Source organism: Scyliorhinus torazame, chromosome 12, assembly GCF_047496885.1.
Source record: "Scyliorhinus torazame isolate Kashiwa2021f chromosome 12, sScyTor2.1, whole genome shotgun sequence".
Classification (NCBI taxonomy): Eukaryota; Metazoa; Chordata; class Chondrichthyes; order Carcharhiniformes; family Scyliorhinidae; genus Scyliorhinus; species Scyliorhinus torazame.
Genome location: NC_092718.1, coordinates 207,266,043 through 207,280,356, shown reverse-complemented (window position 1 = coordinate 207,280,356; position 14,314 = coordinate 207,266,043). Strand labels below are relative to the sequence as shown.

Sequence of the window (14,314 nt, the reverse complement as noted above, 5' to 3'; positions counted from 1 at the left end):
CTGTGGTATCCTCTTGTAACTCCTTGGACATCCATAACCCTGGACTGCTAACCTGTACGATCCTACTACATCTGACCTTTTATTTGAATACCTCATCATTCGCTTGTATTTAAACTTTGAACACTGTTAAACCTTGATATTCCTGCAATGCTTTTATCTTTTATATATTTGGGAATATTTAAATCTTTGTGACTGAATTATGTTCTCTAAGATGCTGGCACCCTTATTCCCTCCCTGACCATCATTGGCATCAAGCCTTGCATCATTACCCTGCGTTGTGATCTTCAACAAGACCGTTGACAGGCTATCTTGGATCTTGTGCAGCTTCTACTGTTTATCTGTAGTATTTCTGTTCCTAATAAAAGTAGCCTTTCTTTTGATTGTCATTTTTCTGACAGTAGCAGTATATAAGGTGCATTGGCATGGCTGCGACCAACTACAATAGTGGAAGCCCTTCCTAAAGGGTTGGATTGTTTTGCTTTGGGTGTCCTTTAGATTTGGGTGTAATTGACAAATATTCACTGTTAACATGTGGACTTAAACATGTGTTTGTAAACACATCTCCAATGTTATTTTTCTCCATGTTATGATGCTGTAAGACAGGGAAATAATTTTAAATCCTAATAATATGTCAACCTTTATATCCAGGGCATTGGAATATAAAACATTGGATGTAAGGTTGCAGTTATACAAAATATGGTTAGATGGCATTGAGAGTACTGTCTTCAGTTCTAGGTACCACATCTCGGGAAGGATATACTGGCCTTGGAGAGAGCACCATCCACATTCAACAGTGATAGCGGGGCTGGAAAGGGTTAAATTGTGGGGATAGGTTGCATGATCTAGGCTTGTATTCTCTTATGAGTGGAAAGTTAAGAGGTGATTTGTTAAGATATTCAAGGTGATTTCAGGAACTGGTGGGGTAGAGAGAAACTATTTCCTTTGGTGGAGGAGTCCGGCACCTGGGGACGCAACCTTAAAATTAGAGCTAGGCCATTCAGGGTGATATCAGGGAACATTTCTTCATACATTGGGGATATGAAAATCCAGAATACACAATTTCCCTCCCTTTCTTGAACATGCATAGTATGGAATAACCATCTCTCTTTTTCAGTGTTTGGGAATGTTGTGAATTGCAAGTTCTGAAGGTTACTGCGAAGTCTGGTCTATAAAAAAAAAAAATATCACCGCAGCTTCCCACGCAATCTGTGCTAGTTTCATAGATTATCAATAGAATTTACAGTGCAGGAGGAGGCCGTGCGGAACCTACTAATGAGAACACTTGCCTAGTTGCTTCATTACTTGTTTAATTTGAATGACCGAATAAAAGGATTACTCATTGCAAGGACACTGCTGTGCCATGGTTATAATTTTTAGAAGCTGAAGGCTGAGGCAAGGGCAGGAATCTGGGGTTTATAATGGGATGGAATAGCCTCTGAATTAACTTGATATTAAAGAGAAGGTGATTATAAACACACTTGTTTGAGAACAATATAAAAGACATTAATGACTTATTTTCTGTATGGCGAGAAGGTGCAAAATTTGAAATGCTGTTCATTGTCTATATTCTAAATTTAGAAAATAAATAGTTAACTTACTGTTTAACAAAGCTGTTTCTACTAACCACTAGTAGTTGAATGCTAAAATAATAGTATAAAAAGGCTGTATTTGACATTTTTGCTGATCAGTATTTTGGAACGATGCAAATATATAACCAGCCAACTTGTTGATTACAAATGCCATGTAACTGATATTAAATTGTCATGAACTGTGATTGGGGAAAAAACTTCAAAATGTGTTGCTAATATATTTGGCTTCAAAGATTTGTCTCTTCATTCTAAACAATGTACTGTATCTCATTTAGGTTGTCATTCTGAAAAAAAAAAGACGGCAGCAAGTAGTGAGTAACTGCTTTCACTTTTAGACATACTAACCTCCTTCCCAACTTCAATGTATCCAATCCTTCCTTGTGACCTGTAGACCAAGAAGTTTCTTTTTAGAAAAGCAGTCATTTTCCAGTGACTGGATACCAAAATTAAGTTTTTCATGTTTCAAGACTTTTTATTGCACAATTTACAGGATGTTACCAAATAGTTGCAAGTTTTTTTTTGCCTGAGTTAAGATAGTCCAGTAATATGACCGGTGTGGGATTTTTGGATGATCCAGCTTTGTTGAACAGTAAGAACTAATCAGCAAACATCTCGTCTCATGTATGATTGTGCATTAAAGATTTTATTTCCGAATATTTTGCATATCACCGTCAAAATTGTGTTGTAAATGTGCCAGTGTACCACTTTAATACAGTACAAAAATAATCAGAAGAATTGAGAAAAAATATCAATTACCCAGAAATATCTCTGCCCCTTTGGTTTAAAGATGTAGCTTAGGAAATGATCAAGCTGCAGAATCTACCTTCCCCTATTATGCCCAAATCAATCTCCATCATTTCTTTCTTCAGCCTTTCTCTGCAGGTGGTATACTTTGACACCTTGTATACCACTTTGCCCCCCGTTGGGCAGTTAACCTGAAAATAAACACACTGTAAAACTATACATTACCAAGTTCCCACACCTTCCCTCTGTCCTAAAACAGAATGCCTTTCCTTGAGGTGCACACACTGAAGAAGTCACTTTTCAGATAGAGCACCAGTACCCAAATTAATGCATGCGCCTTTAGCATTCCCACGGTGCAAAGTGCTTTCAAGGAACTATTAGGTTTTGTACAGAGGGATCCGACTTAACTTAATTTGAAATCCTAGATTTGTTGCAATAGAAATCTAGATATGGAATACATGCATTTATTTATCCATTTGTAGGATTGTATAATAATGAACCAATTGTTTCCAACATTAATGTTTCCTACATTACAACAATGGCTCCATTGGCTGTATAATGCCTTCAGATGTCCAGTGGCTGTGAAAAGCGTAACTAAATGCAAATCTTTTTTCAGTCGTAGCAATAAATGACAATATTTGAAAGCCTAATCCTTTGGTCCCAATTACAGCATGGGTGAGTGTAGTTAATGTGTAGCAGATAGGACAGTATTGTTCAACCTAATGAACTTTTCCTGTTCCTGAAGATGCTTTTATAGTATGACCCCCTAACGGTGAAGTTTTTCGCTTTCAGGTAAATTTGCTGTAGCATTTTAGAACACAACTGGTTTCATATTCAGAAATTCACATGTTTTCCCTACTACTCTATTGCTTGTACTAATTAAGGAAATTAATTGCTTGATTTGCAGTTTTTCACTGTGCATGGTTTGAGTTGATTTCTTTTATCTTAACTGATTAACTTTGAATTCTCCTGTCTTTTTTTTCCCTTTTCCAGGTTGTAGCTACTGGTGCAATATCTGGGTCTGCCTTGCATGCATCCAAAATTCCCCCCCTGTGATGCAACAACTTTGGCAATCATTTCCATCGTTAGATCTTCAAATGTAACCCGTGGAGACAGTGTAACAGTAATGCCTAACCCTCCCAAGCTTCTTTGCCTTCCTGATTTTCCTTCTCTGGGCTAATGGCTTCAAAGATAACATCGTTTGCAGAAAAACATCCTTCATACTAACAGAATGAGCCTGGTTACTCGGAAGTACTTCACACAAAATACCTGTAACTGAACTGGATCTGATTTTACTACTGACTATACTAATGCTACACACACGCTGAAGAAACAAACAAAACATCCACAGTGTGTGTGGTTTTCTACTTCTCTTAAAATGCTTATTTGACCATTAGCTCTGCCCCACGTTTTTATTTTAAACTTGGCTACACAGTTGCTGTTTCTAGATAGCAATACAGTTGACATGTTTCTGTGCGGTCACTTGTCCTGTTGGAATGGAATTGGAAAAATAAGTTGACCTGTTCTATTTCTCCTGTTTTCTTTTCAGCATTAATAGTAGCAAAGGTCTTGCAAGTTTCGAAAGACTTGACCTGGGCATTCTGGAACAGCAAAGCAATCAAAAGCTTTAATGGGGTTGCTCATTTTGTCTTCATTGGCTGTGTTGCAGTGATACCATTGTCAAGTTATGTTCCTCAAAATATCTCTGAAAATGCTTCATGGTTCACTACGTTTTTGTCTAACAATTGAGCTGGCTAAATGAATGAGAAAAGAATGGGGCTGTGGAGTATCTGGAGACTTAATTCTTAGTAGCTGACATATAAATTTTAAAATGAAAAAGTACACATCTTGATACAAGTCTCAAAAGAATTGTCTCAAATATGCATTTTAATTGCTGGAGATTTTACAACCTCAGCTCATCAGAACTTAATGCATCATAAAAATTATGTTAATCCACAAAGAAATAGTCAAGTCGAAGAATGAAAACTGAGTTAAGCCATTTATCTGAAACTGTTTCACATTAATTGGGCACCCATGCTTGTGGGATTGTTCAGAATATGCTGTTGCTGGTGAAGAATCTGAAAGGCAAGTTATGAACAGCTTGGATGTAAATCTCTACAATCAAGGCCAAGTTCTTTATACTATATATTAGTAGATACTGCGGGCATTGAATTAAAATGGGAACAGGAAAGGTGGGGGAAAGTCTTCCATCAAGTTCGCAGTTTTAGTATAAAGCAGAAAATGCTTCAGACAAAGCAATAAATAACGACATATTCACAGAGCACCAATTAGAATTCATGCAAATGGATTCAAAATTAAGGTTAAAGAACCATTTAAATAACAAGTGATGCAAGTAACTCAACATCACATAATTGTTACAGCACAGCAGGAGACCATTCTGTCCATGTGGCTGCATGGCTCTTCTGATGAGCACTTTGAGAGCTATTTCCTCACCTATCGAATCCCTACAGTGCAGAAGGAGGCCGTTCGGCCCATCGAGTCTCACCGACCCTCTGAAAGAGCACCCCTCCTAGGCTCAATCCCCTGCCCTATCCCTGTAACCATACCTAAACTTTGGACATTAAGAGGCAATTTAGATGACCAATCCACCTAACCTGCACATCTTTGGACAGTGGGAGGAAACCAGAACACCCGGAGGAAACCTGTGCAGACACGGGCAGAATATGCAAATTCCACACAGTCACCCAAGGTCAGAATCGAACCTGAGCCCCTGGCACTGTGAGGCAGCAGTGCTAGCCACTATGCCACAGAGCCGCCCTACATTTTCAGATAATAGTCCGATTCCCTTTTGAATGCCTTGATTGAATGTGCTTTCACCACAGTCTCGGGTAGTGCATTCCAGATCTTGTCCTTCAATAAGGTATGCGCAACAAGAGCCAGGTCGGTCTGCTCTTGTACCCCATTACAATCATACACTTTATTTTATATTGTCTTTTTGTGTTCCTTTTACCAAAATAAATCACTTCATGCTTCTCTGCATTAAATTTCATTTGCCACTTGTCCACCCGTTCCACCATTTGTCTCTGTCCATTTGAAGTTCAATACTATCCTCCCCACAGCTCACAATGCTTCCCAAGTTTTGTATCATCCACAAATTTTAAAATGGTGTCCTGTGCACTATGGAATAGGTCATTAATATATATTGGCAGGAGCATGGAGCACAGCACCCATCCTGGAGGTGTCCTGTGCACTATGGAATAGGTCATTAATATATATTGTCAGGAGCATGGAGCACAGCACCCATCCTGGAGGAGCTCAGCTACAAATCTTCCTCGAGTCCCAAAAGATGTGTTAACCATTAGTCTCTGTTTCCTGCCACTCAGCCAATTTTGGATCCGTGTTGCTGCTGCTGCTGCTTTTATACCATGATCCATAAATTGTCTTTGCAGTGGGTAGGAGGGGTGAAGGTGAGGGTGGGGGTGGTGTAAATGCATATTGATTGACAACTTAAATTCACAAGCAGCACATTGGTATCCATTGACAGCAGAATATACCGGTGTGCAGAAAGTCTGCACAAAAACTTCATGTTGGAGAGAGGACATGTATTAGAAATGCTTTCAGTGGAACAGTGTACCAGGCGCCGCCGCATCGCTGATCTGTTGCTAACTGTATTGACCTTGATATAATGGACCATTGTTACTAAGTCCCACATGTGAGCCATATTGACAAAAGATTGTGTAATTTTAATGCAGTCTACTTAGTTTACTGTTGATAGTTAATGGATGATAAGAAATGTTAAGCACCTAACCCCCAAAAATCCGTAATGTATATTTGCTTCTCAAGTGCGGTTATTACGAGGAAAGAAGAGAAAATGAAAGGAAAGCATTCTGCTTATACCTTATTTCCTCTTGTCAGCACAACCATAAGATAAACTGTAGTTGGGAATGTGTTTTGTTTTCCCTATTTTATTTTCATTTGTCTCTTTTTGAATTGTTTATGCCTAGCTAGTTACTAAAGGAAAATTCTTGAGATCTTATTCGCTGTCTGAATCTCTGAAAAGATCCTTCATCCCACTCTGCCCTCTTTCCCATCCAGTGCCTCCTTTGGGGGAGGAGAAGAGGAAAGGGAGATTGTCCCCAAAGTATACTTTGTCTCAAGATTGATTAATTTACACAAATATGAAGCTACATGAATCCTGAGCCCTGGACTTGGAACTCAAACATCAAAAAACTTGGCATCCCAGTGAGTTATTTGGGGCATGGAGTTGTATTTATCAAGCTTCCATCCAAACAGCCTACATTTGATTCAAGTGTCCAGGAAAAGCCCTCGCGTGATTGAACCTTGTACCTTTGGCCTAGGCTGCTGCCGAAGGCCACTCTGTAAATAGAGCGACATTCTATGAGTGTTTACAAAAAAAACTTAATTTCTTGCTAATGTGAAACAGACAATTGTTTGAATAATGTTTTTCATAGATTTTTTTGAACTGCAAATAAGTGGTAATTAGAAAAAGAGACCTGAATTGTAATTAATTTGCCATGAAGACCACAGATTCTGATATTTATGTTCTCCTGTGTTTGCATGAACGTTTTTGGTTCGGATGGGATTTGTATTGAAATGTGTATGTAACTGAGGCGATCAGTATTTCCTAAATAGTTCAGATTTTATGTTAACATATATTTTCCCATTTTGTGAGACCTATAAAACCCTTATGGTGCATAAAATGCAATCTATGTAACCGCAGTATCTGGACAGTATAGTTGGACAAATGGCTAAGTTGGATAACTGAACAGACACAACTTCCCTCCGTGAAAGACAGTAACAAAATGACTATGAAAACAGTTGGATTTAATTAAATAAGGCAATGTGCAGTGCATCTATTAGTAGCAAATTTTTATGTGAATGACTCATGTAAAATATTTTGTACTATATGTAAAATTTTGGGGGTTCGGACATATAATTACGGCTGAAGTTAATTTAGAAAGTTACTTGCTGAATGGTGTATTCTGTGAAATAAGTGAATCACTGAACCTTCCAAGTATGTTCCAAAAAATAGTTCTATCAAACTGACATTGTTTAGTCCTTGAGTTCTTTGTTCATTTGTCATTCTGGCACTGTTGTGTGTTATGTTTCAACCCGCAAATCAATTTATTGACCACCCCAAGTTACCCCGAGATGACTAGAACTGGAACTGGATGTAAAAGAAAAGTCACTTTGGCACAAAAACTATTGGTGTGGACTCCCATCAAAACCTTGAAAGGTTGAGTCAGCTATTGCAAAAGAGAATAGAACAATTTAGGATTCAATACTGTGAACAAGCCGATACAGAGACTAGCAAAAAACACACAATGGTGGAAACTATTCTCAACAACAATGAGAAATTCCAGGTTTTGGAAGAAGCAGAGAGACCTTTCAGATAGATTTCAGCATTTTGCTTCACTATTCAGGGAGAAAAATAAACGGTGCTTCAAATCGTGTTATTGAAATCATTAGAGCACTTGTGTGTGTGGCCCTTTGCAGTAGATGTACTTGTATGTTTTTTTTTCTTTCCCCCAGCTTCTTGTTGTGTCCGAACTTGCACCAAGTCAAGTTTGTCCTTCATCCTCTGACTAACACGGGCTAATAGTCCAGCAGCTCTTTGATTTTTAAGCCCTGATCATGTTCAGATCCTTCCATGACCTGCTCTGCCCCACCTCTGTAAACTTCCTCCAATCCTACAACTCGACATTTCCTCCTCCTCCTCTGGATGCTTGTGGATTCCCCACTTCATTGGCGGCTGTGCCTTCAAACATCTGTGTCCTAAGCAATAGAATTCGCTCCCTAAACGTTGCTACTTCTCAAAACCTACTTCTTTGCCTAAACATTTGGTCACACGTCCTAACGTCCCTACTTTGTACTAGTGAAAATCACTCCTTTTAATCCATAGAATCCTTACAGTGCAGAAGGAGACCATTCGGCCCATAGAGTCTGCACCGACCCTCCGAAAGAGCACTCTATCTCGGCCAACTCCCCCACCCTATCCCTGTAACGCGGCACATTGATCATGGCCAATCCACCCAACCTGCACATCTTGGACACTAAAGGAAATTTAGCATGGCTAATGTACCTGCACACCTTTTGAACTGCTTTGGGATTGGGAGCCTTGGGACATTTTTATCACTTGAAAGGTGTGATGTAAATACAAGTTGTAGCTTTGCATCGAAGTTAGAAAGATTCGCAGTTTAGAAACAAGATTCCATGGGGCTGAAGTGATTTGCATGGGGGCGGGTTCTGCTGATATTCACCTCCGCTCAACCCTGGCAGAAGCCTGTTGTATTCCCTAAACCCTGGAAAATGGAAGAGGAACAAGACATTTTTGACTTGCTGATAAGAGGTGAAATCTCCGCCTGCCTCTTAACAAGGAAAATGTCAGCAGGCCTGTGAACACCCTCAGCTGGGAGTTCTTGCTCCATTTCCTAAGTCAGGGTCCAATTTTTCTGCAGCACCCAACACATTATCTGAATTGAGCCATGCCAGCGTGGTTATGTTGGCCGACCCATGAGATGAGCTCAAATTCCCCTTCGGTAGCTGGGGGAATTTAAATAAGATTTGGAACAAAAATGCTAATTATCGGTAGCGTGATTATGAAACTACTAACTTGTCAACAACAAAACAAAAACCTCCCTAGTTCACTAATGCCCTTTAGGGAAGGAAATCTGCTGCCCTTCCTGGTCTAGCTTATGCGAATCCAGACCCATAGCAATGTTGTTGATTCTTAACTGCCCTCTAAAGTGGCTGAGGAAGCCATTTGGTTGCATCCAAGAAGGCAATTCTTCTCAAATTTCTTAAGAGCAATGGACGATAGGCAGTATACATTGGCCTGATCAGTTTTGCCCACGCCCTGTGACTGAATTTATAATTGTGGGGGGGGGGTGTAAATATAGGCTGCACTGGGAAACTAACCTGCACTAGCGGGGGAAAAAGTTAACTAATTCTCCTGAGTCCCAGCTATTTAAATGTGACCTGGGCCTAGGTTGCTGGAAGTCTGGTTCCATGGAGCAGGTGGGTAGCAGAGCTGCACCTATTGTGGTGCTTGTGCAGAGCAGTTACCATGTTTTACAGGGGCCCCTTTGCTGACCCAGCAACCTCCGATGGAGTTGGCTTTAGAATATTGACAGCAAAGCAAACCAGGCATTGCAGCCCAAACATTTTTAACTCATCATCAGGCTGTTTTCGTGGAACCGTTACTATGTTGTAGTTTAAGTTGAACAAATGACAAGAGTTTACAATTTAAAATTGAAGACTGCATTACACCCACATCCTAATCCAATTCCCCCTGTCCTCTAGCTTTTCTTCACCTGCAGACTACACTTAAACTCGCTGATCTCAAGTGTGGCATCTTGTGGCTTGTGCATTTCAGTACTTAAGGATTACATGAAATGTGCAGCGAGCAAAACAGGCCTTTCAAGTCAGCTTGTTTATTATGGTCTTTATGCTCCACACAAGCCTTCTCCTACCCCTCTACATCTGACTCTATCATTGAAACCTAGTAACTCTTGTATTAAAATATTTTACTCCAGAAGTAGTTACAAATCAATGCAACAACCTTATTAAATACTAGACTCAATTAAATACTGTTGCACAGCCGGACTTATGATTCACAGTTTTGACAGGAGTGAAGATTTTAAACTCTAGTTGAGTTGCATTAGACTAAGTTTTCGATCTGGGCCCAAAATGAAATTTGAATTTATGCTCATTGGGTGGTTCTTGCAATCCTTGAGAAAGCCTCCCAAGTGGAGTACTCGGTAGAGATTTAGTTCCTCCACCCTTCCAAAAAGGTCAAATTTAAAGCCAGTATTTGATAGGTGGAGAGGAAACTGTTCCATCCTCCTGACTGGAGGAGGAAGGATGTGGCTAGAGACAGGAGGAGAGCTCAAAGGACAGAATAAATACAAATGACATCTTCGAATTCTGCAGAGTTGTGACTACTTTGGCAAGTCTGTTTATAGTTCCAGTGATGAGAGAAATTGAAAGTCAGTTGGGATGAGAGAGAGAGAGAATTGAGGATTGTAACTCAAGAAAGGAAAAGCATTTTGAAGTTTTTACGAGAAACTTTAAAGTAGAGCAGTTTGAGAAGGGTTATAAAACTAATAGGAATTTGACAAGTGATTGTCCAGCAGAGCGAACCGGTAATAGTACCATGATTTGTTTTATGTATGATAAGGCGGATGACTTGCTAATGCAGAATTTGATTTTAATCCAGTGGTTAAGACCTAGTTCAGAAAATATTTATTTTTTGTCATGGAGATTAATTTGTGATTGGACCATTCTAGTCATGTGGCTCTCCAGGCGTCATTTCCGGTCCATGAATCCTGTATTCTAAGGATATTGGAATGGAAAGTTCCATTTATGTACGATTAGATCATTGCCAGATACATAGTAATTCCATTTCACTATTCACCATTTTAATTCCAAGTAGAAAATAAATGCTCCTTCCTGATGCATTGAATGTTTCTGCAACTCTTTTCAAATGACTCAATGTTGTTTCATTAATCTATGGGTGGCTTCCTATTCCAGAGTGAATCTAGCTTCCTATTCCAGAGTGAGTCAGGCGGTATCGGAAAGGATCCTCCCTCAGACACATCCTGAAATATGGAGCTGCTGTTTTGTTTCCGATAGTGACCCATGCGTTTTGTGGCTCCAGCATTTTCTGGTTCTTCGTGATCCAGACACACGAGTTCAAATCCCACAACAGTCGCTAGGGAACTTCAATTCAGCCAATAAAAAGCTAGTCTCAATAATGGTGTCCATTAGTTGCAAAAACCCATCTGCTTCACCAACGTCCTTACCCAGTGTGGCCGATATGTGACCCCAGACCCACAGCAATGTGATTCATTCTTCACTGTCCTCTGAAATGGCTCAGAAAGCTTCCTAGTTGTATGAAAAAAAATATCTCGCTAGCACTTTGATGATGCGAACCATAGCAGTTAACCACAGGGCATTTAGTGATGAGCAATAAATGATGGTCTTGTCAATGACACCAACATCCCATTAACCAATTTTTAAAAAAGTAAAATGCAAAATTGGGATTGAAAAGACGTTTAGTACTTGGAGGAGGTTTTATGCCTTTGACCTACTTCTGTTCATAAATAAAACATTACTAACTCAAGGTTCGAAGATCCCCTCAGTTACACACACTGCATTATGTTTGGTTTTGTAACAATTGTGGCAGATTCCTGCAGCTACTTTTCTTTGTACTGCACCTGCAATTGAATGTAATGCAAATGTGTTACAGTGGCACCGAGTATATTGAAGCAGAATAGCATTGTAAGCACGCTGGTTTCAGTGCAATCTTCAAACATGTATTATGAATGTAAATTACATTTTATATTGGCTTCCTGAAGCTAGGTGTAGCATTTTGGTACTTTAGAAATTCTGTACATGGATTCTCAGTGTGTGTATGTGTGTGTTTGTATGTATGCGGGTGCGCCTTTTTTTTTTTAAAAAGGGGAGTTTTCAATAATTTATTGGTGGCTTAAACTTTAAGGATTGGGTGTTTTAGTGTTGGATTTTTGCACCTTGTACACTGGTGCTGTTTAAGTTTAGTGCTTCCTTTGAAAAATATTCTGTACGTTGCTAAGTGGCGGCTGCCATTCTGCAGTATTTTGCAATAAGTGGTGTGTTTTTGAAATTTTAAATATGGGATGGTTTCGCAAGGGAGCGGATACAAGTTTTCAGCCCCAGAAAATAAAATAAAATGTGAAAAATGGCTGTTCTGATTGTAGAATATTGCAACAGTAGGTGAAATGCAATACTATACTTACACGGTGGCTATTAAATGAACGCAACACATTTCTGTAAGCAACTTGATTAGATTTGAATGTGATGTAAATTTTGTACAGTAAAATTATATTTTCTATAAACTGGGTTTGTCTTTCAGGAAACTGCGATTAATTTATATGAGAATCTGTTAGTATTAACCAAGGTCTATGTTTAGTTTATGCAACCCCCAAGAGTCAGTATGCTGGATGAACTCTGTAGGTTTTTGTGCAGACAATATGGTTTTAATGCTGATAATAAAAATTTCCATTTACCAATTGTGTTGTATTTACTTTAAGCGAGAATGAGACAGATCATTGAATGAATGCACCATGTTTGCATATTCCAGGCTGAAAGGGAGTGAGAGAAAGCTGTCATTAGGTAAGCTATGGTCACTTTCTCAAACCAGGAGTCAGCACTTTGAGGGTTTACCGTAGATCATGGCATATAAATCGATCTTTGACGCCTAAAAAAGACTTCTAAAAATGGGTGCCAATCTATGTAAATTGTGAGCTGTTGATCTAGATGGTCAGCTTTTTGAAATGTGGGGAGAAAAAATACCAGTAATTCAATGTGACATGTTTTCATAGGATCATACAAATGTTACAGCACAGTAGGAGGACCCATCCTGACCATGCCATATTTTATTGACAAGAATCCCTTTAACCACAATCAAAACATTTTTTAAACTGCCAAATTAATTTGTCTTTGGAGTCTGACAGAGTCCATTGAATTAATTCTGAGTCACTTGGGCTGTTGGATCACCGTTAGCATAGCACTCTGGACCTAGTTTGGTGCTTTCGGTTGCCATAGGCTTTAATTTCATTCCGTCAGCCATGGCACTGGTGCACTGTGAATCTTGTCTGCTCACGCCTTGTGGTTTTCACTAGAACTTTAGAACCCATCGACTCAGTTTGATTTCTGGGCTTTTCATACTTCATGGGCGTTTCGTCGTGCTTCTGCAGTGACGATGAGTACTCGTGTCCAATGATGAATCACTGGAAAAGGGTAATTTTGACATTGAGGTCTCTTGGTGGCCTTTGAACAATCTTGGTCTTCTGCCCCAATTTATGAAACATAAAATGACTGCACTAGCTAGTTGTTGATCTGATATCTTTGCTGGACTCTGGGGTTTGATTTGGCCCATTATTAAGTGCATATATATGCATTCTATTTCTGGTGATGATGCAACTATGATGATTTGAGAACCCATTCCCAGACCGGGTTCTCAAGAACAGGTCACTAGTTTGGTCCCTGTTCTCCATGGTTCATTTCATCTTGGGCATCTTCAGGGTGGATTCCTGCTTCTTCCATTCTCACATCAGTTTTTCACCCACCCTTGCACAGTTATTTGATGAGTTAGCATATGTTATGACTTTTAGCTTGAAACCAGCGTTGCATGTCATTGTTTTAGGTGGAGAATCCATTTCTGTTCATCATTTTCCAAGTGTGGTCTGCTCTGTGTGAGCATCCTGCGAATCCTCTTAGGAATGCAGCTTGTATTGCCTGCTTGACCCTATGTGCCGACTTGTAAAGTTGAGTAAAACATGCATTTCTGAGGTGCACAATTAAGGCACCTCACCCTATTGCGAGTATAGCAGTTCTTAGCAAAAAGAGACATTGGGCGCGATTCAACCGGGTTGTTTCTTGTGCCTGCAGTACAGAGAAAGACCCCACTATTTAATGTTTTATTTGGCCTCGGTGAGGAAAGCTCCATTGAAGCTGCACTTGCATCCATTTCCTTCACTGACTGGGGGGGGGGGGGGGGGGGAGTAGAAATATCATGGTTTATTTAAAAATGCCCCATCTTGGCACCCTGGCAGGACCTAGGGGTGCTACCCTGGCCAATGTCCAACCACCCATGGTCTCCAATGGCCTAGAAGACACCTCCCCCGCCCCCTCCCTTCAAGGTGCCATTATGCCTGGTTCATGTTTGTGAAAACCAGTGCTAAATGGCACCCTGGCGAGGTCTCCCATGCCATTGGGTCCCGGGTGCTGGGAGAATCCGGCATAGTCATATTAAAACGAGCATAATGCCACATTTAAATATGCTTATCTGGGCGCGATTCAGATCGTGACATCTCGAGAGTTTCGGTTGATTCTCACGAGATGGTTCGAGCATCTTGAATCTCGCGACTCAACGACCTTGTCGCATCACCAAGTCTGGCTCGACGAGGCCAGTAAATCGTGCCCATTGACTTGGAGCCAAGCGTAACTATTTGAAC

General features: G+C 40.0%; 1 protein-coding gene across 13 annotated transcripts in view; it reads left to right on the top strand.

Annotated features, from left to right (window-relative positions):
* Positions 1-12,367, top strand: part of LOC140386919 (kinase suppressor of Ras 1-like) — a 242,746-nt gene extending 230,379 nt beyond the window's left edge. For 6 of the 13 annotated variants that reach the window (XM_072469801.1, XM_072469793.1, XM_072469790.1 and 3 more), the window contains one exon: positions 6,390-12,367. In XM_072469801.1, the coding sequence (XP_072325902.1) occupies positions 6,390-6,486 (97 nt within the window). In that variant the 3' untranslated portion in view covers positions 6,487-12,367. The other 7 variants (XM_072469794.1, XM_072469795.1, XM_072469799.1 and 4 more) reach the window with 7 other exon arrangements.
* Positions 12,368-14,314: the final 1,947 nt, after the last annotated feature.